Source organism: Stenella coeruleoalba, assembly GCF_951394435.1.
Source record: "Stenella coeruleoalba genome assembly, chromosome: 12".
NCBI lineage: Eukaryota > Metazoa > Chordata > Mammalia > Artiodactyla > Delphinidae > Stenella > Stenella coeruleoalba.
In genome coordinates, this window is record NC_137158.1 from 23222990 (window position 1) to 23248913 (window position 25924).

Consider the following 25924-nt stretch of genomic DNA (forward strand, 5'->3'; position numbering starts at 1 on the left):
GCTGTGGGAGGCTGGGTGGTACAGGGGCCAGAGCCCTGCCCCGAGTCCGGAGGGTGGGATCTTCCACTCTCTGGGCTGTGACACCTTGGACCAGCCGGCCTCCCTGGCTCGCCTGGTGGCTTTGGAGTTGCAGGCAGGGGGCCGGCCGATGAAGCCTGAGCCTGCCTCTCCCCACTCTCCCACCCCCAGCTCCGCCACATTGTGTATGATTCTGTCGCTTCCATCACTCACATCTGCAGCCAGCGGCCCCGATGCAGATTAAGTCCTTTGAAGGCAGGCTCTGAAAACACGAGGAAGATATTCTCTTTGGTAGGAACATTCGAAATAACATCTTTTCAAGTGTGTGGAAGATCAGAATATGAATAGGATGGGGGTGCGGCAAGAAGGGTTTGTGAAAGGAGGGGCTGGGTCCTGCAGCTTGCTCTATTCTGAACGGGGGAGCCGGGAAGCTTGCTTTCTTTTCTCTACAAAATGACAAAATCGCTGTGGGGACATTTACAGCCAGAATCTCTTTGACATTTTTAAATCTCCGAAATCACGAAAAAAAAAAACCCAAAAAAACATCATAGCATGTGCGTTGGCAAGGGAAAGGCTTTATGTTGTGGGGTTGTCTAAAAGACACCAGCGGAGCCTGGGTATCTCTGTCAAGACTGTTCTCTGAGGATAGTTTCCTGGGCAGCATCTGCATCATGTAGAAGGTGGGGTGGTAAGGACTGAGCACTTCCTTACAAGTCACTGCAGACACGGTGGCCAGTGTGTCAGGCTCACCTCTTCCCTCTTGGGATGGACGGGAAAGGACAGCAATGGAAATCTTAAAGGTGCAGGATGACACTGAACCCAACCTTCACGGTTGGGTGTTGGAGGCCAGCTGTGGCCCCATAACTCACCCCTAAGAATCTAGGACTCCCTGACCCCTTGGGGTGGTGACTTACTGGGCAAAGCTCATGAACAAGCACTTGGCCTGGAAGGCAAAGAAACAATAACTCTGAAATCCGAGTGAGGAGGTATCTGGACACCTATAAATAAATCACCTACTTCCCCCATTCTTCGCATTACCGCCCATCAAAGTATCGGCCTCAACATCGGCTGCCCAGTTAATAGTCCTTCAGGAGCCAGTATGATGCCAAAATCTAGCAACTCACCGGCACTTAATGACAACGTCCAGCAGAGATGCTGACCAGCCTTGCTGAATATGCTATCCTTGTATGGAAGAGGCAAAAAAGGAGGGAGAAAAAGGGCTGGGGCCCTGCACCTCCAACCTCAGAGGATGGGCCAAGGTGGGCAGGGCAGCTGGAGCCCGAAACAGACTCCTCAGGACAGCGCGACCCTGGACTGGGCCCTTCTAGGAAGCCCATATCACGGGCTGGCTCTGGGGCAGCAGTGTAAAACTGGCCATGCTATAGCTTTGTACTGACAGACACATCAGCTTCACATCCAAGAGGGGCGCTGCGTGGTGTAACCCTATGTGATGCATGTGGCTTGGTCGTTCCATTTGGAAACAGGAGACAAAGTCAGCTTTGTATCCAGGATTCCTTCTCTGTCGTCTTTACAAATGCACACAAACAGGTCTGAAAACGTGCTACGTGCCCAGAATAAGGGAGTCACCGGTGCGGAACTATTTCATGGCAGTAGTCCATGGAAGGGGCAGTTCTGACTGCTGGGACTGGTGCACACAAACACCCCAACTCCAGACTTGTCCCCAGCCTGCTTCTGGTCCCAGAGCTTCTTGGATTGTAGAACTCTTTGAGAATTAATTAGGCAGGATCTCTGGACCCTCATTTCAGGAAATAATGGACAGCTACACAAATTTTGCCTATAATTTCCCTGGAAAGCAGGGATCTTTGGAGCTCATTTATAGCCTCCTGGTTAAGATCCCGGTTTAGGAGTTGACATAAAAGTCCCTCCAAGGAGAAGTTTCTTCACTGTGATGGGCTAAATATTGAGTTCTCTCTGAACACATTATGAACATATTATACATGATCGGTTTTTATCAAAATTCAAATTGTTGACTTCTCAGGAATGTCTCTGCCAATAAAGCAACATGTGCCTGTGGCGTGAAGGAGGAAGGCGGCCTCTGGGGCGAAGGCTGGGAGGAGCTGCTTTTCTCTAGAACACACATCACCCACAGCCCCGGTTGCCCCAAGAGATTGTCTGACTTGGAGCGCATCCCTGATATTTTCTTGGGCATCTCGTCTGCTTCTGATAATTGATCTGAGCAGCGTTCGTCGAGGGTGTGTTGAGGGACAATGTTGGGGATGGATCTTGTGCAGGTTCGTTCACCCGGGGGGTGACTTATGGCCGACTGGCTGAACTGTGATTTGGTGCAGCTGAAAGAAGGCTGCAGGTGAACGGAGGCTGGCTCCTGGTTTCCATCTATTTGGTGGCCACCTTTCCTTCCCCAACACCCCAGAGGCTCTCTCCAGAGTGGTCACCAGAGCTAGAAGTTTTAGGAATCACAGTCCAATCCAAATTCTTAGCTGGGATGTTGAAGGGCTGGGTGTTGGGGAAACACGTCTCCCAGGACAGCTGAAACAGTGAGCCAGTTTGCAGGGTATGGGCTGGCTCCAGGGAGAGCTGAGAGTGGGGGGGGACCAGGCCAGCCTGACGGTGGGATGTTGGTGGTCTGCCGGGGCTGAGAGCCGGTGCGCTCTTGGCTTAGGAAGCTCTACCGGAAGGCAGTTTCTCTAATGCCCACAGCGGCACCGGAGGGGTGAGCAGGGCCCTGGAAATGGTGGGTATGATGTGGGCCCAGGGCAGAGGTGGGGGAGGCTCCTGGGAGTGGGTCGCTGCCTGACAGCTGGCCGGACTGAGGCTCCTCTGTAAGGACAGACAGGACAGGGCCCAGCCATCTGCTCAGCGCTAGTATTCGGGACAGGGTTTGCTGTAGCATCAGAACTCAGGCCTCTCGGGGGAAGGCACTGCTTCCTGCCAGGACGGACTAGGTGAGCTGGTGACAGATGTGAATCAATCCTCTTTCTGTTTACAAGTTGCCGCAAATCATTTTCCAGGGTTTTCCTACTGGGTACCTTATCTTCTCAACCGTGGGGTAAGTTCCAGGAAAAGAACTGTGTCTTTTAGTTTTTAAGGTCCACCCTTGGCTCCAAGCCTGGCCCTGAACTTGTGGAATTCAGTGTCTCCGGCCACGTGCCTTTGCTCACGCAGTCCTGAGTCCCCCTAAAACGTGTCTCTGTTCACCAGCAAAATCTGAAGTGACCAGAAGATGCCCCGCCGTGAAGACCCACGTCGAACGGTACCACAAGGCCTTGTGGAGAAAGAGAATGAGGGCTCGAGGCCCAGCTGGCCCTGCTCCAGATCACATGACCTTGGGCAAGTCACTCCATTTCTCTGAGCCCCAGTCTACTTCCCTGAGCAACGCCAGTGGCGATGACTGCTCCCAGAGCTGCTGTCAGGGCTCAGTCACAGGTGGATGCGGTTTGCTCTCACTAGAAATTTCTCACCAGTGTTTGCTCTGGCGGATGGCCTTTCTCCCAGGAAGCAGTTTCCCAAAGCCAACCAGAGACCCTCTTCAGCCTCTCTCAAACCTCCATCGCAATTTGTGCCCTCATATCTCACGCTTCTTCCGCCTGGTATCATCACTCAACCGTGCAATATATGTTAGCTGTCTATCCTCACCCTGGCCCTCAGCCCTCACACACATTCGATGTTTATTTATTTATTTTATTTTATTGACTTCGGCTGCACCCGGTCTTAGTTGTGGCATGCAGGATCTTTTAGTTGCAGCATGCAGGCTTCTTAGTTGCTGCATGTGGGATCTAGTTCCCCGATCAGGGATTGAACCTGGGCCCCCCTGCACTGGGAGTGTGGAGTCTTACCCACTTGGACCATAAGGGAAGTCCCACACATTCACTGTTTAAATAATATTTATTATTTTCTTTATTGAGGTATAGTTGATTTACAATATTATATAAGTTTCAGGTGTACAACAGAGTGATTCACAATTTTTAAAGGATGTACTCCATTCATAGTCATTATAAAATATTGGCTATGTTCCCCATGTTGTACAATATATCTTTGTAGCTAATTTATTTTATACATAGTAGTTTGTACCTCTTAATTCCCTACCCTCCTTCTCTCTCTCCACTGGTAACCACTAGTTCTCTATATCTGTGAGTCTGTTTCTTTTTCATCACATTCACTAATTTGATTTATTTTTAAGATTTCACATATAAGTGATGCCATACAGTATTTGTCTTTCTCTGCTGACTTATTTCACTTAGCATAATACCCTCCAAGTCCATCCATGTTGCTGCAAATGGCATTATTTCTTTCTTTTTTATGGCTGAGTACTATTCCATTGTATATATGTGCCACATCTTCTTTATCCATTCATCTGATGATGGACACTTAGGTTGCTTCCATGTCTTGGCTACTGTAAATAGTGCTGCTGTGAACACTGAGGTGCATGTATCTCTTCAAATTAGTTTTTTTGTTATTTCCAGATATATGCCCAGGAGTGGTATTACTGGATCATATGGTAGCTGTATTTTTAGTTTTTGTGAGGAACCTCCATACTGTTTTCCACCGTGACCGCACCAATTTACATTCCCACCAACAGTGCACGAGGTTTCCCTTTCTCCACATCCTCGCCGTACACATGCACTTTTGTAAGCTACTAAGGGCCAAGTTGACAGCTAGTTCAGATTTACACACACCAGAGCCTCCAGCGCATATGAGGATCAAAGGACCGCTGCCTGGATTGAATCATTTACTGCTATGGAATAAATATTCAAGTTCTGAAAAGGAAGTCACACCGAATCACACAGCGATGCTTCAAACCTGAAGATTTCCTCCGCAACAAAACTCTGCTTTTCTACCAGCAGCAAGCTTAGCCATTCATGTGAATAATTTCAAACAGCCTGAAAAATCACCACTGATTTCAAAGCACCACAGTCACACATTAAACCTCTTTTCAGAAAAAGACGAAAGAGAACTGAAAGAATAAACTTTCAGTCCAAAGGGTGGGCGTAAGGAGGTACTTATACAACAAAATTAATTTAGCCATTTGCCAATCTTTATAGTGGATGACCTGAGAAGGACATTTTGCTTCTATCCAGAATATACTGTTATGTAATAAATGAAAGCTCAGCTGTCCCCCCAAAGAAGGGGGGAGTTGATGTGTCACTGGCCACCAGAGGGACACTGTGTGACACAGGCCACAGGGCCACCTCCTCCACTGGAGGCTCTGGAACTTGGAGGCTGGTGGGGGAGACTTGAAACCGCCTGCCGGGGTCCAAGCCCACCTGGGTTTGCATGCAGTCACCCCCCAAGGCAGATACTGTGCCTCCAACTCTGAGTCCTGAGGGTCAGGTCAGCTCCGCGTTTGACTTGTTTTGTTATTGAAATTACAGGTTTAGAAAAGGAGTGTCGGTTCCCAACTCAGAAGAAGGAATCTCCTCGGGCATCTGTGTGCTGATCTAAGCACCATTCATGATTTTTTCCAACCCAACCTTGTTTCTGTGACCTTTAGTAATCTCGTTATTCCCAGCAGAAAATGCTCAGAGCTAAAACAGTCTCGTTATAATTTAGTCTTTACACTGAAAAAAAATTTTCCCCACTGTCCTTCACCTCACAATCCCCCGAATGCCCCCCACCCCCTCCCCAAAAAAGAGACCCCGAAACTCCTATACTTGGTTTCAAGCTCCAAGCAGATCTTATTTATTTATTTATTTTTAGGACGCATCAGTTAAATCTGTTCATCTTTTTTGAGTTGAGGGACTGGAAGAAATCACACATCGTTTCTGATGTGATATACCCATGGGCGGTTTTGCATCCTACCCAAAGATAGCTCAACTTCATTTTAAGATGTTTTGCCTTCTATGGCAATCAAAATCAAACTTTTCTAAGTAGACGTGTGCTCGTGGGTTACGCAAGTGCTGTCAGCGGTGCCTGCGCTCTTTGCTTGACCTTGGATGAACATCTAAGCCTTGGAGGCGGGTGTGTGCATCAGTGCTGCCCACATGCACACGGGCGCCCCAGGTCGCTCAGGCTCCAGGATGATAAGAGGGTAAAGGGCAGTCACCTCTGGGCTACTCATGGGCTTTGTGAAAGGTCACAACGTCTGCCTAATTGGAGGCAACTTTCTTTCATGCCCATTTTTATCTCCTCGGGGAGAAATGCCAAGTGAGCTGAGAATTAAGGAAGTCAGGGGCCAGCTGAGCAGCCTCGTTAAAGACACCTCAGGGGGCCTCCCTGGTGGTGCAGTGGTTAAGAATCTTCCTGCCAATGCAGGGGACACGGGTTCGAGCCCTGGTCCGGGAAGATCCCACATGCCATGGAACAACTAAGCCCGTGCACCACAACTACTGAGCCTACGCTCTAGAGCCTGCGAGCCACAACTACTGAAGCCCATGCGCCTAGAGCCCATGCTCCACAAGAGAAGCCACGACAATGAGAAGCCCTCGTGTCGCAATGAAGAGCAGCCCCCGCTCACCGCAACTAGAGAATCCCCACGCGCAGCAACGAAGACCCAACGCAGCCAAAAATAAAAACAAATCAATAAATTAATTAAAAAAAATGAGAGACACCTCGGATTTTGGGTCTCACTTTGCTCATCTCTAAAACGGGACCAGATGCTTTCAAAGGCAACTTCCAGCTCAAACTCAGGCTCTTGCTTTTCTTTTCTCCAGGAAGATCTCAGGAGGTGATCAGGGTCCAGGTGATCACTCCGTTCTCCCCTAATGTCATCCATCCAGCCTCCTGTATGTCATTACTTTTCTCCTGCCCCATGAACAGCATCTCTTGTTCTCACCCCGGGGCAGCGTCTTCCCTTCTGCCCACCCTTCCCTGGGTCCCATCAACAAGATATCTGGGGTAACATATTTTTAACCAGGACAAGCTTTGGGAAAACCTCTGTCACTGTTCCGAGGAAAGTCGATTCTGTTTATTTTCATAAACTGTTGTCAGTTTCCTCAAACTTTCCACTTACCTCTTCTCCTTAAACAAAATTATCTTTCTCCAACCGTAACACTTCCTATGCAACCCTTTTAAAGGAAACTATTGCATTCATTCAAATAAAATTATTCAGGACCTACTATTTGTTGGGCTCAAGAAATGCTTGTCGAGTGAATAAGTGAATGGATGAATGTACCTTGTTGGTTGCTATAGGAGATTCAGAAACAAGCCCTCTTCCCAGCCTTTAGGGGGATGGTCTGTGGTGGCAGAAAGGATTAAACACACACAAGAATAGTTGGAATACAAGCAGTGCTAACCTTCATGATATAGTAACACTGCTTGTAAATATTGAAAGCCAGTGTCAGTTGAATACAAGTTGGAAAAGAGCCACTTCCCTAACCACACCCTGTAAGCATCTTTCTCCTCCCAGCTATCCTGCCTCTTCCTCGGCACCCCCAGACCTCCCCCAAAACTAGCAACCAGAGAGGGCTAACACCTGGCTTGGCAGGGAACCTCAGGTATGCTGTTCCAGAGCTGTTCTGATTGGTCAGCACCCTTGCCTGTGAGTTACTTAATATTTGGACTATCTCTACTGTATGAGTAAAGCTCAGGTAACTGGCAAAAAGAAATAATAAAAGTAAGTAAAGAAAGGAAATATGGGGAGAGTTGGTTCCATTCTCCACTAGAGTGATGGGCACCAGCCATAAGAGGACATTACATTCCCTGGTCACAGCGACCAGCTCAGGAATGGGCAAATGACCCAACCAGATGCAATGAGATGTAACAAAACTTTTGCTGGGACTGTTGGTAGAGGGATATTTACTCTTAATGATGGATGTGGACTGCGATGTGATTCTGGAGAAACCATGGGCTACCATATGAAGCCCAGTGATGCTAGGAGTTGAGCGATGGGAAAGCTCCTAGATCAAGCCATTCCTGAAGTCATGCCTGCCTTCTGCACTATTCAGTTATCTAGAGTAGGCAAGTTTGTCTTTCTGTCATTTTTTAACAAAAAAAAGTCCTGATACTGCGATGAGGCAGCAAAGGAAATACAGGAGTAAGAGAGATGGAAAACGGTGCCGTCATTCTCAGTTCCCTTCTTTCTTAGCTTTTTGGAGCCAGGTCTGCTTGATCCTGGGATCTGGTCTCCTTACTCTTTCTCATTCCCCAGGTCATCATCCCCTCCTGACTTTGTTTTTTGATTTCCTACCCAGTCAGGAGTAAAATCCCTCACATTTTCAAACTTCTTCTGTTTTCACCTTGCCAATCTCCAACACTGGGTCATCAGAACAACACTCCCCAGCCCTTTTCTCATCATGGCAAACTCAAAACATGACACTCTTTGAAGGGTACCCTGGGGTACACTAGAGATTTAGGGTGTCTTTATGGGCCTTGGGGGGGGAAAAGTCCATTATATTTTTTAATATTATGAAATTTTGATCTAAAAAAAAGTAAAATACAGTCCCAGGGAAGATATAGCTTTGTATGAAACTTCAAAATAAAATCTTTTCAAAATGTTCAACAAGAAATTTGAGCTTTCTTCTATGGACATGACTTTTTAAATATCAGTTTAAATGCTTCAAATGCTGTCCTTGAATCCTAATCAAGACCTTTTATTTATTTATTTAGATTTTTAAAATTAATTTATTTTTTATACAGCAGGTTCTTATTAGTTATCTATCTATCTATCTATCTATCTATCTATCTATATATATATATTTTTTTTTTGGTACGCGGGCTTCTCATTGTTGTGGCCTCTCCCGTTGCGGAGCACAGGCTCCGGACGCGCAGGCTCAGCGGCCATGGCTCACGGGCCCAGCCGCTCTGCGGCATGTGGGATCTTCCCGGACCGGGGCACGAACCCGTGTCCCCTGCATCGGCAGGCAGACTCTCAACCACTGTGCCACCAGGGAAGCCCAGTTATCTATATTTTTATCTTTGTAGTGTACTTTGTAGCTTTCTTAACATTTATTAATAGTAAGCTTACTTATTTTATATTTAAAAAATTTTTTTTGAATTTTATTTATTTTTTTATACAGCAGGTTCTTATGAGTTATCCATTTTATACATATTAGTGTATATATGTCAATCCCAACCTCCCAATTCATCCCACCACCACCACTAGCCCCCCGCCGCTTTCCCCCCTTGGTGTCCATACGTTTGTTCTCTACATCTGTGTCTCTACTTCTGCCCTGAAAACCAGTTCATCTGTACCATTTTTCTAGATTCCACATATATACATTAATATATGATATTTGTTTTCCTCTTTCTGACTTACTTCACTCTGTATGACAGGTCTCTAGGTCCATCCATGTCTCTACAAATGACCCAATTTTGTTCCTTTTTACAGCTGAGTAATATTCCATTGTATATATGTACCACACCTTCTTTATCCATTCATCTGTCGGTGGGTATTTAGGCTGCTTCCATGACCTGGCTATTGTAAATAGTGCTGTAATGAACAGTGGGGTGCATGTGTCTTTTTGAAGACTTTAATGATAATCTCTTCAAATTCTTGGTAGTCACTATCAACGAGAAACTGCACGTTAGAAATAAAAAAATTAAAACCATTCTTTGGGAACCTTTCAGAATGTCGACAGCTGAAATTATATTTAAAGAACCAACAGTCTCTTCTCTTTTTCATTTCTACGTACAAATGTGATTTCTTGCTGATGTTTCTTATGATAAAACAAATGGACTTTGAATCCAATCGGATTATTTTTATGTCAACTATTTCCAAATAATGGGAAGCCCTAATGTGGAGAATGCAGGTGTATTTTTAAAACAGTCTCCTTATACCTAAAATGAAGACCATGACAATAGTTCATCAGCCATGGGTGAGAGCTTCCCAGTCACTGTTTCAAGACACCCTGCTGTCCCGGCCCACATGGTGGCCAGGTGGGGCATAGACTGTGGCCTCCAGCTGAGAGCTGCCTCTGGGCTCCTGCAGGCAAAAGCGCAATGACCAACATCAAGGACCATGATGTACAGATGCTCCACCGTGGAAACTGGGTGAAGCCAGCTGTGCAGCATGACTCCGCCCAGCCTGGACAGAGAGCTCGTGGAGCTGCTGTGCACATGGCCGCTGGGGCTGATCAGAAGGGGCCTCCTGGGAGGCCGGTGAGGGCTTTAGCGGGTGGCGCTAAGCCTCTGCCTTCACGTACAACAGACGCTCGCGTCCACTAGACGTAGCATCACAAAGTGAATGCGCCCTGCGTAACCACTACTCTTGGGAATAGTAAATTCACCTGTTGACACAGATGAAGCCCCTAACCCCAACGCCTCCACTTCCTACTATTTTTTCTTGTTTTTCCCTTCACCTCAGCCACCAGCATCATCTTTCTGAAGGTCACCTAGAAACCCAATTCAAAGCCCTTTCCTCAGCCCTTGACTCCTCTCTGGAGCAACCAGAGCTATTTCCTGCCCTCTCTAGCAAGAGACATTTCTCTCTCTCGGGCCAGGACCAGGAGGTTTTGTGTGACTTGTTAAGGAGAATTGAGTGTAAAGCCCTGAAGTCTCTCGGAAAAAAACCAAAAAAACTCATAGATGGGGCTAAACGGATGAGCGCCAGGTTTCAAAGAAGCAGTATTTGTAATGACATTAAAAAGTCAAGGCTACTACATTGGCTTTCAGCATTTTTCATCTTTGAATGCTCAATAAAACTATTTTTGGCAAAGGAAAAAAAAGAAACATTTCTCTCTTATCGACTGTGGGCTGTACCGTCTTGAGCCTCTTCTTACTTATTGATGCCTTACTTTCTTTCTTAGTTTTTTTTTTTTTTTTTTTCCCCTCTCCTACCCACTATCAATGGGGTTTCTGACCCTCTTGTACTCCAAACCTTCTACACACACTGTTTTCACCATCACTATTGTGTGGACGAATTTAAAATCCTGCTAGTGGTATGACTGTCCAAGCTCCAGTTCTAAATTTCTGCCGTCTCTTTGGACAATTCCATCTGAATCTCCCGACAGCACCTCTTGCTCATCACGCCCAGAGGCCCCTTCTTCATCCCAACCCCAAATCAGCTCTTCCTTGCCACTTCTCTGCTTTGTTAAGGGCACCACCGTCACCCCACCTCGGCTCAAACCCTTGAAGGTAAACTTGGTTTCTCAACTGATTGCCAAATCTTGATGATTCTCCCTCCTGAATGCCTGTCACATCCAATTGCCTCGATTTTGGTAGATGCCACCCTATCCTGGGTTCTTTACCTCTCACCTGGATTATTACAATAGCCTCCCAACTGGCCACCTTCGACAGATTATTACCAGTTTATTGCACCCAAAAACTCCCTTGTTTAAAAGCTTTCAATAGGGAATTCCCTGGCGGTCCAGTCGTTAGGACTCTGTGCTCTCACTGCCCAGGGCCCGGGTTCAATTCCTGGTCAGGGAACTAAGGTCTTGCAAGCTGGGCAGTGCAGCAAAAAAAAAAAAAAAAGCTTTCAATAGCTCTTTATTGACCAAATTTAGCTTAACTTCTTAGCCAGACACTCAAATTCCTTCATAATCTGTCCCCAGCCTATCTGTGTAACCCAAGTTCATTTATAGATTCTAAAAATATTTACTGAGCTCCTACACTTTGTGCCAGACTGGCCTAGGTACTGGAGATACTGCAATGAATGAAATCAAATTCTCAGTTCCCATGGAATTAACATTCTAAAGAGAGTCAGACAACAGGCAAACATATATGTTAGATCATAACACTTGTAGAAAAATAAATTCGGGTAAGAAGGTAGACGGTGATGGGAGTGGCATATTAGATGGGATGGTCAGGAAGTCCTTTTTGATGAGGCGGCATTTGTCTAGAGACTCGAATGAAATGAGGGTGAGACTTATGGATATCGAGGGGAAGGGCATTTCAGGTACAGGGAAAAGAAAGTTCCAAGTCCTTCAAGTCAGAGCATGCTTGGCAAGTTGGAGAAACTGCAAAGGGGCCAGAATCGATGAGCAGAGTGAACAAGAAGGAAGAGATGAGAGAGAGTCGGCTGGAGGCCAGGTTATGTAGTCCTGGATGGATGACGATATGCATTTAGGATTTAATCCTGAATGAGGTGGAAGGCCCTGGAAGGTTTTGAGTAGTTGAGTGACATGTTCTAAAAAATACTACAGACAGCTGTGGAGAGACTGGATTGAGAAGGTGATGAGGGAGAGTGAAAACTGGGAGACCAGTTAGGAGGCTGTTGCAATAATCCAGGCAAGAGATGAGACGAGCAGTTTGAAGAGGGTAAGAAGTTGTTAAATTCTGCTTACGGTTTGAAGGTAGTGCCGCTGGCATCTGCTGGTGGACTGATTGGATGTGAAGTGTCAGAGGAAGAAAAGAATCAAGGATGATTCTCAAGCAACTGGAAAAGCACAACTGCCATGAACTGAGCTCTCTGAGAAGACTGTGGGAAGAGAAGGAAGTCTACAGGAGGAGGAAAGTCCAGTCTGGGGCGTATTAAGCTTCAGGTGACCATCAGGTATCCAAGTGAAGATGTCAAGTTGTCAGTTGAATAGTTGAGTCTAGAATTCACGAGAGAGATCCAGGCTAGAAATAGGTTTGGAAATTGTGTGTAGATGGTATTAGTGTTCAGAGAGTAGGAGAGATCTCTTAGAGAGTGTCCACAGAGGCCAGTGGACTGAGCCTGGGTCACTACCACATGCAAAGGTTGAGAAGATAAAGAGAGCTCAGCAAGAGAGAACTGTGGGTGGAAGGAAAGAAAGCCAAGAAACTATGGTGGCCTGGAAACCAAGGACAGAAAGGGTTCAACAAGGAGGGAGTCGTTTGTGATTTGTTTAAAAATAATCGTGTGTGTGTGTTGTGTGTGTACACACATGTGTGTAATGGAGGGTGGGGGGCTAGTTGGTATATAAAATAAACAGGAACTGCCACATTGATCATTGCTGAATCTGGGAAGATGGGGGAGCTCATTTTCCTTATTTGTGTATATGTAGGAAATTTCCCATTAAAAAGAAGTGACAGGGACTTCCCTGGCGGTCCAGTGGTTAAGGCTCCGCGCTGCCCCTGCAGGGGGTGTGGGTTCCATCCTTGGGCAGGGAACTAAGATCCCGCATAACGCACTGGCGTGGCCAAAAAAAAAAAGTAACAAAATAAAACAGAGAAACTGAAACACTGATGGCGCTGATGGGTCAATTCAGAGAGTGGATGTGACCTGTAGAGGCACTGGTGGTGGTGACGAGCAGTCTCAGCAGGGACGAGAGCCTGTTGGCAGTGGGTTCAAGAGAGATGAGGAAAAAAGGAGCAAGTGAGTGCGATCATCTCCTTCTAGGACTTCCGAAGGAAAGGGGAACAGAGAGAAATGGGTCAACAGCTGGAAGGAGATCAAGGGGCCAGCGGCGGGTAGGTGGTTGGTGAGCTTAGGATGGCCTGAGGACAGCCATATTTCCTACCACTGCCCTGCACACAAGCTCTAGACACAGCCCCGGAAAGCATCCTCTCCCCACGTTCTCTGTCCACACCTGCCCCTCCCCATTCATCCCACCCATCCACCAAGGCCTAGACCACGTTCCACCTCCTGCATCATCCCAACTGTATGTGATGTGTCCAGGTGTCTGGTTTCTACCCACATGCAGAATTTTCAAGAAAATTGATTATATGAAAGTTTTGGTTGTGGTGCTGTTCGGTTGGGGTCTCTGTGGCTCTCACCTCCAGTGTGTGTTTATGCTGTAGATGAAAGCTATACAAGGCTCCCCTGATAGCCTTCGGAGGGGAAGCAGAACTTCTACAGAAACAGTAAAGCTTCTTATTCCTTTAGATCTTGGAAGATAGCATTCGATAGTAGCAACGAGAAGAGTATCTTTCACTTGCCTTTCCCACTCTAAAAGACAAGGCTAGAAGCACCAATTCACGCTAAGGGATCACGGACTGCTATTTATTTTTAAAACTAACTGAAAAGCCTCCGCTGCTAACAAAAGACTTCTCTTTGGAAACATCAGAAGTCGGGCGGAGCAGGTGGGTGGGGAGAAGAAGCCTTCTAGTTTCAGCTCCGTGAAACTGCCCTGAAAAGTAAGATGTGATGGAAAACACTGCTTCCCTCACACCTCCCTCCGAGTATATAACAGCAAGGAGACCAGGGCACTTTCTTAAGATTCTTCCTGCGGAGAAGTTTCCCTCAGAAGCACTCATTTTCAGTGCAAAAGGCAAGAACAGACAAGACACTTCTAATCAGGATTAAATACAAGATGCATCAGAGATGGGCTGTGAAGAAATTCTCAAGAAACGAGAGATGTTATCAGTGCTTCATGATGAGAAGGCTAGAGGGACAAAAAAAATTTCTGTTCCTATATAGCTAAACTGAGGGAGACAAGAGCAAACACATCTTTTTTTTTTTTAATTGAAGTACAGTTGGTTTACAATGTTGTGTTAGTTTCAGGTGTACAGCACAGTGATATATTTATAACTGAATCACTGTGCTGTACACCTGAAACTAACACAACATTGTACGTATATATATACTTTTTTAGATTCTTTTCCCTTATAGGTTATTACAAAATATTGAGTCTAGGGACTTCCCTGACAGTCCAGTGGTTAAGATTCCATGCTTCCACTGCAGGGGGCATGGGTTCGAGCCCTGGTCAGGGAACTAAGATCTTGCATGAGGCCAAAAGAAAACAAAAAAAGAAAATATCGAGTATAGTTCCCACATCTTGACTGAGTCTCAATAGCAAGTACAAAAAGGCACGTGAACCTCCCGCCCTAATTACTGCCGGGTGCCCACTGTTGCCGAGCCCTGTGCTGTGTATGACAGAGTCCCTCCGCTCACGGAGCCCAGGGGAGACCACCACGACACAGCGTGACAGCCAGGAGGCTACCTGTGGCGGGAAGGCCTCCCTGATCCTGGGGGTAAGGGAGCTTGGAGCTTTCTGACAGAAGCAGTAGAAGCACCAAAGGTTCCTGAGTGCAGAGAGCATGGAGATTTGGGACAGCCAGGAGTCACACTGCGGTGAGACCCAAACCTGGATATACAGGTGGAGACCGGGTCACACAGGGCCTCTGATGTCATGGGCCAGGGAGCTCTGACTGGAGAGGAAAACAAGAGCAGCTTCGCAATTTTGAAAGATCATTCCGGTGGCGGCAATCTAAAGGGAAAATAGGGCTTCCCTAGTGGCACAGTGGTTGAGAGTCCACCTGCCGATGCAGGGGACACGGGTTCGTGCCCCGGTCCGGGAAGATCCCACATGCCGCGGAGCGGCTGGGCCCGTGAGTCATGGCCACTGAGCCTGCACGTCTGGAGCCTGTGCTCCGCAACGGGAGTGGCCACAACGGTGAGAGGCCCGTGTACCACAAAACAAACAAACAAACAAACAAAATAAATAAATAAAGGGAAAACAGACCATATGCCGACTTCGAAATTGTGAAAACTGGTGACTCTTGTTGGTGTGACTTGCTGTCAAAGCCAAATTCTGTTTTTCTGTGTTATATTCGGTTATGCTTATTTTTGTACCTCAAAGAAGTGAGGGTTTCATTCTATTGGTGTATTTTTAAACATTCAGATAATTTCATTGTTCACCTATATATCTTCGATCACAAGAGCACAATGTAATCAACCATTGTGAGGTAGCTGGACGATAGTTACTATGAAAACGACCTTCAGCTATGGAACCAGGGGCTGCTTCTTCCCTGGGGTTTTCATGCCCTCTCCCCACTTACAAGCCCCGATCTGGAATTTCACCTATGCAGTGACTCCCAACACTGGCCTATGAAAAAGTTTTCACCAGTTTGGGGTTAAATGTAGAAGCAAAGGATGGTGTAGTGAGACTTTCATAAAACAAAATTTGGTCTGTGTAAATGCATGTTTTTTTCTTCTAAATTATGCCTTACTTCCTTTTCGGGTATTAAGATTCCCTTTATTTTATGAAACGATGGCAACCCAGTTTTTTGTAAATGACCTTTCATGGCAAAACTGTTGGCTACCCCAGATCTGTGCACTGATTTTTGTGAAATGTGAAATCTTCTTAGAAGCTTGGGAGGTCACCTAACAGCTGAGTCCAGGGAGGGGATGGACACATCTGGAATTGACCAAGGCTGACGATAACCTGCCAAAGCATCAGAGTTGACAGCAAACTATGTGACAATCAGGAAATGCTGGCCCAGTGTGTGATTTAACCACTGATGTCTTGCTAACTGCATCTTTGGAATTTAGCATCTTTATAAGAATTGTTAAACTTCTTTTCACGGCCTCTGCGTCACTCACATTTAAATATTGTTAAATAAGGTCCTAAAAATGTGTTTACTTTCCTGCTCCCAACTTCATCTTATTTTGGAGAGAGGTGCTTGGAGCCTATTACCTGTTAGCACCAAAGAAACAGCTTCAATACTTTGGGACCCTGGCACAGAAGCAGCCCTCCTCACAAAGGCTGTACCAGAGCCTTTCAGGGAGTACTGACTGCACAGTAAATTAGGACCTGGAGTAGAAAGACCTGTGTTTGGGTCTCAGCTCACAACTAACTAGCTATGTTACCTTGGGTCAGAGCTTCCTCAGCTACAAATGAGGTTGATGACGGTACCTCCCTGCAAAGAGTGGTTGTCTTTAGGGCATCTTTGGGCTTGGAGACTATTCCATAATGGTCATATTGCTATTATTGTGAATACAGGATGTTTACAAAGCACTGGTTTTTACACAAGAATCATGTCAGACCTGAAAAGCTTCTTTTTGATCATCTGATCCAATCTTGGCATCTTATAGATGGGGGCGGGGAGAAACAAGTTCTAGAGAGGACAGAGAAGCAGAGAGGCAGAGCCTAGACTTGGTCTTTGGGTTGAGCCCCGGGGTTTTCTCTACCACATTAGTTTTCTCCATCTGGAAGTATTTGATTCTTAACTTGCAAGTTTCTCGGTTTCTCAGGAAGGAAAACAAGATTTTCCAAGTCTTCATGCTAATCTCTAGAACGCAACAAAACCAGGTGGATTTTGATGGGTATGGTGGACAGCAGCAGGATCTGATGCCAGCAATAAAAGGGACACGAGTGCGTTGGTTATATAAAGGGACACAAAGGCATCACCAGGAAAACAAAGTAGATACACTTTCTATTATTTTAAATCAGTAGTTTTATTACAATACTGCACTGACACACAATTAAGAGAAGGAATGTCCTGACATTTTCTGAGCATTTCATGGAAAGCAAATGTAACCAGCCAGGCAGCCGAGTCTTCCACATCTTTTCCAAACACAAAGCAAAGTTATATGTCGTAGCTCAGGAAAGTAAAGTTTTCTTATCCTCATCTACAAAACTTCAGTGTCAGAAAACAGTTATTAGGAAGTGGGCTGAGAAAGAAAGTGTTTCCTTCATGACGTCCCAAATCCTGACTCCAGACTTCCACCACCACCCCCCACCCCGACTTCCCAGATGACTTTTTATGACACTGCAGATGGTAATGTGTTCAGGGGCTAAATGGGGTCTACTTATTATATTTCACTACAATTGAAAGGAAAAGATAAATTAAGAAAATAAAGTCCTGGAAAATGCACAAATGCAAGGAGAAAATATCTGGGTGTATTAAAAATGAGATGCTCTTTTCACGTAACTCATTTAAAAGGTTACAATTACCATAAACATTTTAACTCCATTAAAGACTGCTGACAAAAGCTTGCTCTTACATCTGCAAGAGCCTTCTGCGTTTACACGGGTTTGGAAGAAAGCAATGCACCTTGTGAAAAGAGCCACCAATCCTGGTGGAGCCGGCGTCGGACTATTTGGAGTTGCATAGGCGTTTTTTTTAGATCTGCTTTGTACAAGATACCATGAAACCTTGACCAATTTCCACTTTTCAATAGTTAGTGCGGCAGTCAGATGTTTTAATCCCTGTTGTGCTCAAACGCACAAAAGTACTCTAGGAAAGAAACACTAAAATGGCATTTTGAATAAATTCACTATACATTACGTAACTTGGGAACAATAAAGGAAGAAGCCCAAGCATGACTCTAGTATTTCATATAGAAAAGCACTGCAGGAAGAAACTTTGTTTAAAAACATTAAAACTCGGGTGAATATAAATACATGTTTGGTTCATCTGTGCTATTTGATATAGAAATCCTATCAGATATTCAATCTACTACGTGACCTGTTTGGGTTTCTCACTGTATTAGCAGAAGAATATACACTGCTGCGTATACTCACATATATATGCATATACATATATAAAATTCAGATCATGAAAATTTGTTTAAATACACATACTTAAAACCTGTACCTCTAAAAATAAATACATTAGCTTCTAGTAGGCTAATTTTCAAGAGTTCCTTCACAAACCAATCAGAACACAGTTTCCCAACAATGGCATGTGACCAATTAGCCACTCTTTAAATCCATTATCTATCAGTAAATGTGTTTTTTGTTTTTTGTTTTTTTTAATTCAGATGTACAACTGAAATAGCATTCCCAGAATAGAAGATGAGAGAATTCTGGCTTTGAAAATAAATGTCTTGGCTTCCTTGATGTTTAGTTCCTACAGATGTCTAGTCTTTGCCTCTGCATTTATCAAGCAGTGGGAGAGCATTTTCTAGTGACAGCATTCTCTTCCACTGACATTACCTTCTAATTAAAGGAGTCAGCTGGCATTTCCTTTGCTGTTTGGTGCAAGGGAACAAATACAACACTGTCTGTATCTGATATCACTCCCATCATCACAGTGAGTTGTGTGTTTTAACATAATTTACAATGTGCTACCACTGAGGTACAGCAGAAGTAGCCCTGGTGTTAAAACCAAAAAAAAGAAAGAGAACAAAAGTCTCCCAGGAGAACAACACACACAGGACCGGGTGGTGTGTCTCTAAGTTCTATAAAGTAACTCGGGACCACTGCCAGAGTGGATACATTGGATAGCTGATACTGCAGTTCAAACAACAGAAAGAGACGATGAAAAGATTCAATATACCTCCTTTAGAAAGGATGAAATTAACAAAATTGGAGCTTTACTTTTTTACTTTTCCATTTCCAAAACAACTTCTTAAAATGATATAAGCCAGACCAAGTTCTTTAATATAGCACAATATTTAACAACTTTGTCATTTGGTTTTGAATACAAGAATTTCAGAAATGTAGGAAATCCATGATAAATAATAGCAAGAATATTTAATGCCATTGTCTAAATGTTTTAAAAGGAAAATCTATCATAGTTGAAATACAACTTCTAAAAAATACAGTGTTCTAGGCGCTCACAGTTCTAGATTGCTAACTTTATAAATTAAAGTGGAAGTTATCCGCATATAAACAAGGCCTCTTTTTCACTGATTTCGATCTCATTTAAACCTTTGGATATTTCAGTCTTCAGATTCCACAAGGTAAGGCTGAGTTTACCAGCTATAAACAAAATGTTTAAGTCCATGATGTACTGCAGCACTGAGGAAACAAATGCATCAAGTATTTACAGGCTGGCTACAATACTTTCTTCTTCTTTTTTTTAAAGTCAAATGTATATCAACATCAAGCCACACTCTGTTTTGAATTTCTCTGGTCGCAAAGAAAATGGGGCAACAGCACTTTTCCTCACTCATCTTTCCTCTCAATCCTGAAGTCAGAGGCAGGTCTTTAAATCAAACGTCTTTTGGGAGGTGGTGGAGGCATGAACTCCGTGTCCGGGTCCAGATGATGATGCTTTCGCTTCTGTCCTTGAGAAGCTGCCGCACATCTGTTGATGAACTCAAACAGCATCTCCTTGGTGACAGGGTTTGAGATGCTGTTGCACACGGCTGTGGACAAAGGGAGACGTGAGTCTCGTGTGAGGGTTCATGGAGGCGGCTGACTCGCCCCAGGGAGATGAGGACACGGGGAGACGTTTCCGTCCCAACATGCTAAAACTTTCCATCTTCCCAACGTGGGCGACGTGCTGTGGCTTCAACTGTGCTCCTCCCTCCCCCACCCGCGAAATGAGTGCATTTCTGGTGGCTGCTCTTTACTATTAATTCTAGACCCAAACTTTAAGTATTTGGGTTTAAGCCTGTCTTCACTACAGTTTTTGATCCCTCCAAACAGTTTGTATAGGATATTGATCTCGCCCAGTGCGTCACACTATGTCCATATTTAAGCACAGTTTCTAAAGGAAGTGCGCGCTCTAGTCCTCCAGCCTTTCTCTCTCTCAGAGAGAAGCGCACACTGAGGCATGTGTACGGCACCAGCCACCGTGCCCGCCGAACGGGGAGGCTGCAGTGTAGCTGGCAGAGCGTATTATTCTTTATTTTAGTAACTTGCTTGAAGTAAGGTATTACAACAAAATGACTATTAAAGAAAGCACCTTTCCCTATGTGATCAAAATTGTATTTACCCACTTGGTTTTAGGAAAACAACACGGGCTTAATTACTCCTCTTTTCCAAATTAACGCATCCTGTCTGAACACAGACGTTAGTTCCAACAAGAACCTTCGAATGTACAACAGTAACTTTTAAGCCACAAAACTCAAAGTGGCAATTTCTATATTATCTCATAAGCTTATCATACGATCATCATCATCACTGACTGAGCACTCAAAGTGCATAATCCTATTAACCTTTATTCTTGGTTTTTATCTGTCTTTTTCTTTCAGTTCCACTAAAAACAGCAACCCAGAATTGCTGCCAGTAGTAGTTTACACCTTAGAGACCTAATTAATATGTGCTGTTTCCCATGAAAGACCCTCACTACTCTGAATTCCCAAAGCACTCACATTGTACCCAGAGCACACCCTGAAGGACAGCATAGCAGGTTTTACGTTTCTTTTTTTTTATTTTATGTTTTTTAAGGTTTTCATTGACTTTGTTCTTCATTGTTTGTAAAACTATCTTAGGAGCTGGAAATTACATTTCCCCTGCTCATGCCATCTTTTGCCATCTGGCAGACGATGGCGTCAGCATTTTGAATGGATCTGCAATTACCATGGCTTTTGTTGTGGCTGTCATTCAACAAATTCATCCTGTCCGCAGCCCGATTTCCTGCCCTTTAACCCCTCTCCTGGGTGCCCGCAGCAGCCCACAGGTGAGGGAGGACAGGAGCCACACGGGGCACAGACCTGCCACGAGCCCTCCGCGGTCCACACGGCCTTCTGCCCCCAAAGCTGAACCACAAAAGGCAGCACAGTTTGGTTCTAACACTTTAGCTTTTGTGTGTTGTTGTGGGGTTTTTTTGTTTTTTTTTGGGGGGGTGGTTCATGTAACCTCCACTGGGAGGGTGTCACACTCACCCATGGCAGTGTTGTAGGCATTAGGGAAACTTTTGTCTGTTCTCTGTCTCATAAAGACCCAGCTGTTGTTCTCGAATTTGCATTCTATAATTTTGTTGTCATACTGTTTTAGCTCTTTTGTCACCTGTTTTAAAAGAGAATTGAGGAAAATATTTAAATCATCTGACAGGCTTCTTGCCTGCACTATGTGACAGACGCATTAGGGAAATGCCAAAAACACCTCGGTGCCTCTTCACACAGAGCTCTTTGTCATCCGAAGCATCTAATCAAGCCCAAGGATGTGGTGCGCACTCCCTTGTACACTTGCTCATCAATCTGACACCTTATAAATAGTCGTGAAAACGGTTGTCAATATATAGCAATTAAAAGAAGCTAAGGAGAAACCAGCCACTTCTGGGCCAAATGCAAATACGTTACCATAGGGACCAATGCCTTCGATATTGTCTGTGTCCCTCTGGCTTTCAGAAACTGAGTATCTGTGAAGGTTTCAACAACCTTTAGAAAGACCACACCATCTAAATTCCTATGTCGGAATCTAAGAAATCCCCTTTACTGGTTAAGATAAAAAGTTACGCATAAAGAGTAAACATTAGATCTGATTCAGGCAATGTGCATCCTAACTATTTTGCTTTTCAAGCAGTGAGAATTAACGAAAAGTCTAATCTTTAGGCTATTTACCCTTTTCATCTCTAAACCGGTATGAATTTAGAGATGAAGCCACCTTTGATATTAGCTGGTAGGTTTTTTAGTTACTTCACCTCAGATGATTGCATATGGATTACAACTTAGTCTATCAACGCTAACAAGTATCCATGGCAACTACAGAACCTTTGAAAAGATATTTCATCGGGCTGTGAGGATGGTTTTCATAAATAGGAACCTAAGCTTATCTTCGCAGTTTCAAATCAAATGCCAGTCATGGTAATATTTTAATTCTGTCCTCGTCTTTCACAGCTAACAACTTTTCCTCACAATACGGAAGATTGCAATCAGTTAACTTCATTAGGATTATTTGAAATGCTCTCCTTTTTCTACCCACATATTCACTACCACCTAGGAATACGAAGGGAAGCAAATTTTTAAAAGACGCTTTCAATTCACAGATTAGGCAGTGCATATCTCCATAAAAACTTTCAAATTGTAGTCCTTTTCCCTTAATGAGTGTTACACTTGATTGGACTATTTGCATTTTCAACAAATCTGACAGGACCAATACATTCAGTGTATTGGAATCAGACCTGCCCAAGAAAGTGATGCTCTCTACTTACTTAGCAAACTTGCTGAATTTATTCTCAAATATTCATTATTCTAGTCTCAACTCCCCTCCCTCCCTTCCTAGGGATCTACCTCCTTTTATTTCTGATACATTATCTATATCCAAGTGTTAGGCAACTTATTCAGGTAAGGTAACCACTTATGTTATACCATAAGTAGGGTCTAACAGATAAGTTTCTAAACCTTTCAGATTCTCCATTTCCTAATTTCTAAAATGGGCAAAGGAGTTTCTAATACACTGGGACATTGGAGCAATAATAAATGAAAGTGCCTGGCACATAGTAGACAACCACTAAAATTCTTAATTGAATATAAAATTAGGAAATGAAACATTGCTTTTTTTTTTAAGTGTACAAATAAATTTACTAAAGATACCAAGATGACATGGAAAGGTACACTTTGAAAATACCTGTCAAGAAAATTGTATCACACACATCTACAAGAATGGCTTGCTATCAATAATGTGCAGTCTGCACTTCTACTGATTACCAATCGTAGTGCATCTTTATCACATATTTACCATTCTTCTGTTTCTAGTCTCAGAATTGCTATAAATTATGTGTTGCTCCATCTGACTACAGCGATTAGGCAGTATTATTAAGTATCTGTGTATCTACCTGGGTACGCATTAACAATCCGGGAAATAGGGCTTTCCAGAAAATGCACGCACCTACCACTAACCTAAACGTATTTCCATGCTCGAGAACAGTACATTGTTCTTCACTGATCACACCAGTGATCTTCCCAAGATAGACACAGTACAAGGTACTCAATTTGGGTAGGTAATAAAATATGTTTAACTTTTAATAAATGTATTTAGGTAATAAAATAGATTTAAGATCTAAAATAATATCTTCCATATGTATACAAACTAAAGACAGTTTTCACTAACGGTCAGATGAAGAGAATGATTAGCATACAGGGAAGGAGCTGAACTTTAGTATCCAAATTCTGATTTGTTACTATGACAATAATCATCCTCAGCCATCACCTATTATTATTTACTAAAATAGGATCTGGTTAAGCCTTTTATACTCAGCTCTGTTATCCTATTGTGAGTTGATGAGAGCTTGAAGGTAATAAGAATAAAATATTTACAAATCAAGATTTCACATCTGTACCCATAATTACATTGGATTAATGAGATTCTACTGTTTTGGGGGGAAAAAAAGGAAGAAAAGGAAAAGAAAAGAAAATACAGTGTATTTTATATTGAAGAAAAAATTTTTTTCATGTATCCATCTTTCTGAGTACCACACTTCTGATACCATTTGAGTCTACCAATAATCCGATGTTAAGAGACAGTCAGATGAAACCAGATCTAGTACCTCTGAAGATTTTAGATTAGCAGGTCAATGGTAATACTTGGTACGAAGGGCCCAAGACAGAGGCAGGCAGAACCACAGTTGCTCCTCTCTGCACTTTTTTAAAGGAATACTTTTTGGAACCTAAATGCTGGACACACTACCAAGTCACAAAAGGCGAACCATCAGCGCTGGCTGAACCATGCCGCTCAGAGCAGACAGAGATGCGCTTCTGTCTCTAATGGTGGAGCACAAGCCCCTAGAATTTATTGTCCCTGCTCTGTGAGAGCTGTTTTGTTATCAAGAGCTCATCTTTCTTTTCTAGAGAGACTGTACGAAGGGGAGGGGGATTTCTCTGAACTAATGTGCTCTAGAGACACTTTAAAATAACGAATATCGTTGGATTGAGAAAGACACCAGTAAGCTGGGAGTTTTTTAACTTTTAATTTTGAAACAATTTTAGCTCTACAGAAAAGTTGTAAAGATAGTACAGAGAGTTCCAGGATTCCCATTACCCAACTTTCTCTAATGTTCATATTCCGCATATCATGTTACATTTATCAACTCCAAGAGAGAAGTTAACATTGGTACAATACAATCAGCTAAACTACAGACTTGATTCAGACTTCATCAGTTTTTCCACTAATGTCTTTATCTGCTCCAGGATCCAATCTAGGAAACTGCATTCCTTAGTTGTCATGTCTGCTTAGTCTATTCCAACCTGTGGCAGTTACTCAGACCTTCCTTGACACTCTTGAAGAGTGCTAGTGAGATATTTTGTAGAATGTTCCTCAAATTGGGATTTCCTGATGTCTTCTCATGATTAGACTGAGGTTATGAATTTTGGAAAAGAACGCCAGAGAGGTAAAGCGCCCTTCTCATTGCGTAATGTCTGGGGGTAGATGAGATCAACGTGATTTCTTCCTGGAGGTGTAAACAAACCCTGATCACTTGGCGAAGATGGTATCTGCCAGGTTTCTCTACTGTGAAGCTACCATACTCTTGGTTCCAGGCACTATGTCTAGCCCTGCTCAGAGATAAGGGAATTAAGCCACTTGCTGGAAGGAAGGGTATCAAAGAATTTGTGGACATTTATTAAAAGCACCACAGAGATCAATACATTTCCTGGGAGAGAGATTTTGAGGCTAGACAAACATCCCTTTTCTTCTTAAAGTTTCGCTCATTAATTTTAGCATTCATCCATGAATCTTGCCTGCAGCAATTATTACTGTGGCGTTCTAATGGAATTTTCTATTTTCTCCATTCCTTCTACATTTATTATCTGGATTTCTTCTGTAAGGAAGATTTGCCTTTTCCCCTCATTTATTTATTTGCTTACTTGTATCAGTAAGAACTCATGGGTATTTATTTTATTCTTTGGCTTATGATAAAGTAGTATTGTCATTTATTTTCTTGCTCAAATTGTTCTAGTTTCAGCCACTGGGAACTCTCTCAGGTTGGCTCCTGTGTCCTTTTAACTTGCTTCCACTTTTACTTACTTATGCATTTTTAGCATTTAGTCCCTGGCAATAAAAGCTACTACTCTAGGCTCATCTTGTCTTTTCTCTGCCTCAGCTCTAGAGTCAGCCATGGGGTCCTCTACCAGGATTTTACAAGAAAAAAATTACTCTTCGACAGTCCAGACTATGCTAAAAAAGTACTAACACACACCACTTGTTTTGGTCAGAATTTTCAATTATTGAGGAAAAAGAGAGGGAGGGGGAAAGAGGAGTGAGTGTGAGACAGACAAAGAGTAACAATGAGACTCTAAATATGAATATATGTGTGTATATATATATACTTAGAAGTTTCCACTGCATCTTTTGTGAACTGCTTTCTGGAACTAAACTACATTGACCATTTTTTCTTTTCTGAATTTAAAATTCTACTCAAGCTCTAACTCTGTAGTGTGACAGAAGGTGAATTTTTAAAATGTATTTCAAGTAGATGAACTCAAACAAAAATCTTGTTTCCACGTATGCAACTTCAAAGTCTAGTACTTATGAATGAAGGCAGAGAAAATAAAACAACAAATAAATCAGAAATGAAATGGAATTATAAAAGTTTTCCTTGTGGTGTCAGGACAATACAAATAGCTTAAACCTGAATTATTAGACAATCTTTTAGAACTACTACCTTATAGTAGGGCCTTAATATATTATTTTTAGCAAGTGCATCCATCGACTAGAGAAAATAAAACCCTTGACAAGCTACCCTTTTTAAAAATATGTTAGACTTAATCACTTCAAACAACGTTCCTTCACTAAAATCCATTTGTGTTTTT

At 43.4% G+C, this 25924-nt stretch overlaps 1 protein-coding gene across 2 annotated transcripts in view; it reads right to left on the minus strand.

Annotated features, from left to right (window-relative positions):
* Positions 1–25924, minus strand: part of RNGTT (RNA guanylyltransferase and 5'-phosphatase) — a 250474-nt gene that overhangs the window by 13415 nt on the left and 211135 nt on the right. The window contains exons 15-16 of one of the 2 annotated variants that reach the window (XM_079939771.1): positions 21062–21185; positions 16970–19597 (exon numbers count right to left, since the gene is read on the minus strand). The exons of the other annotated variant lie outside the window; for it this stretch is intronic. Coding sequence (XP_079795897.1) covers positions 19437–19597; positions 21062–21185 — 285 coding nt within the window. The 3' untranslated portion in view covers positions 16970–19436. Of the gene's footprint in view, positions 1–16969; positions 19598–21061; positions 21186–25924 lie in introns of those variants that run through there. 2 annotated transcript variants of the gene reach the window in all.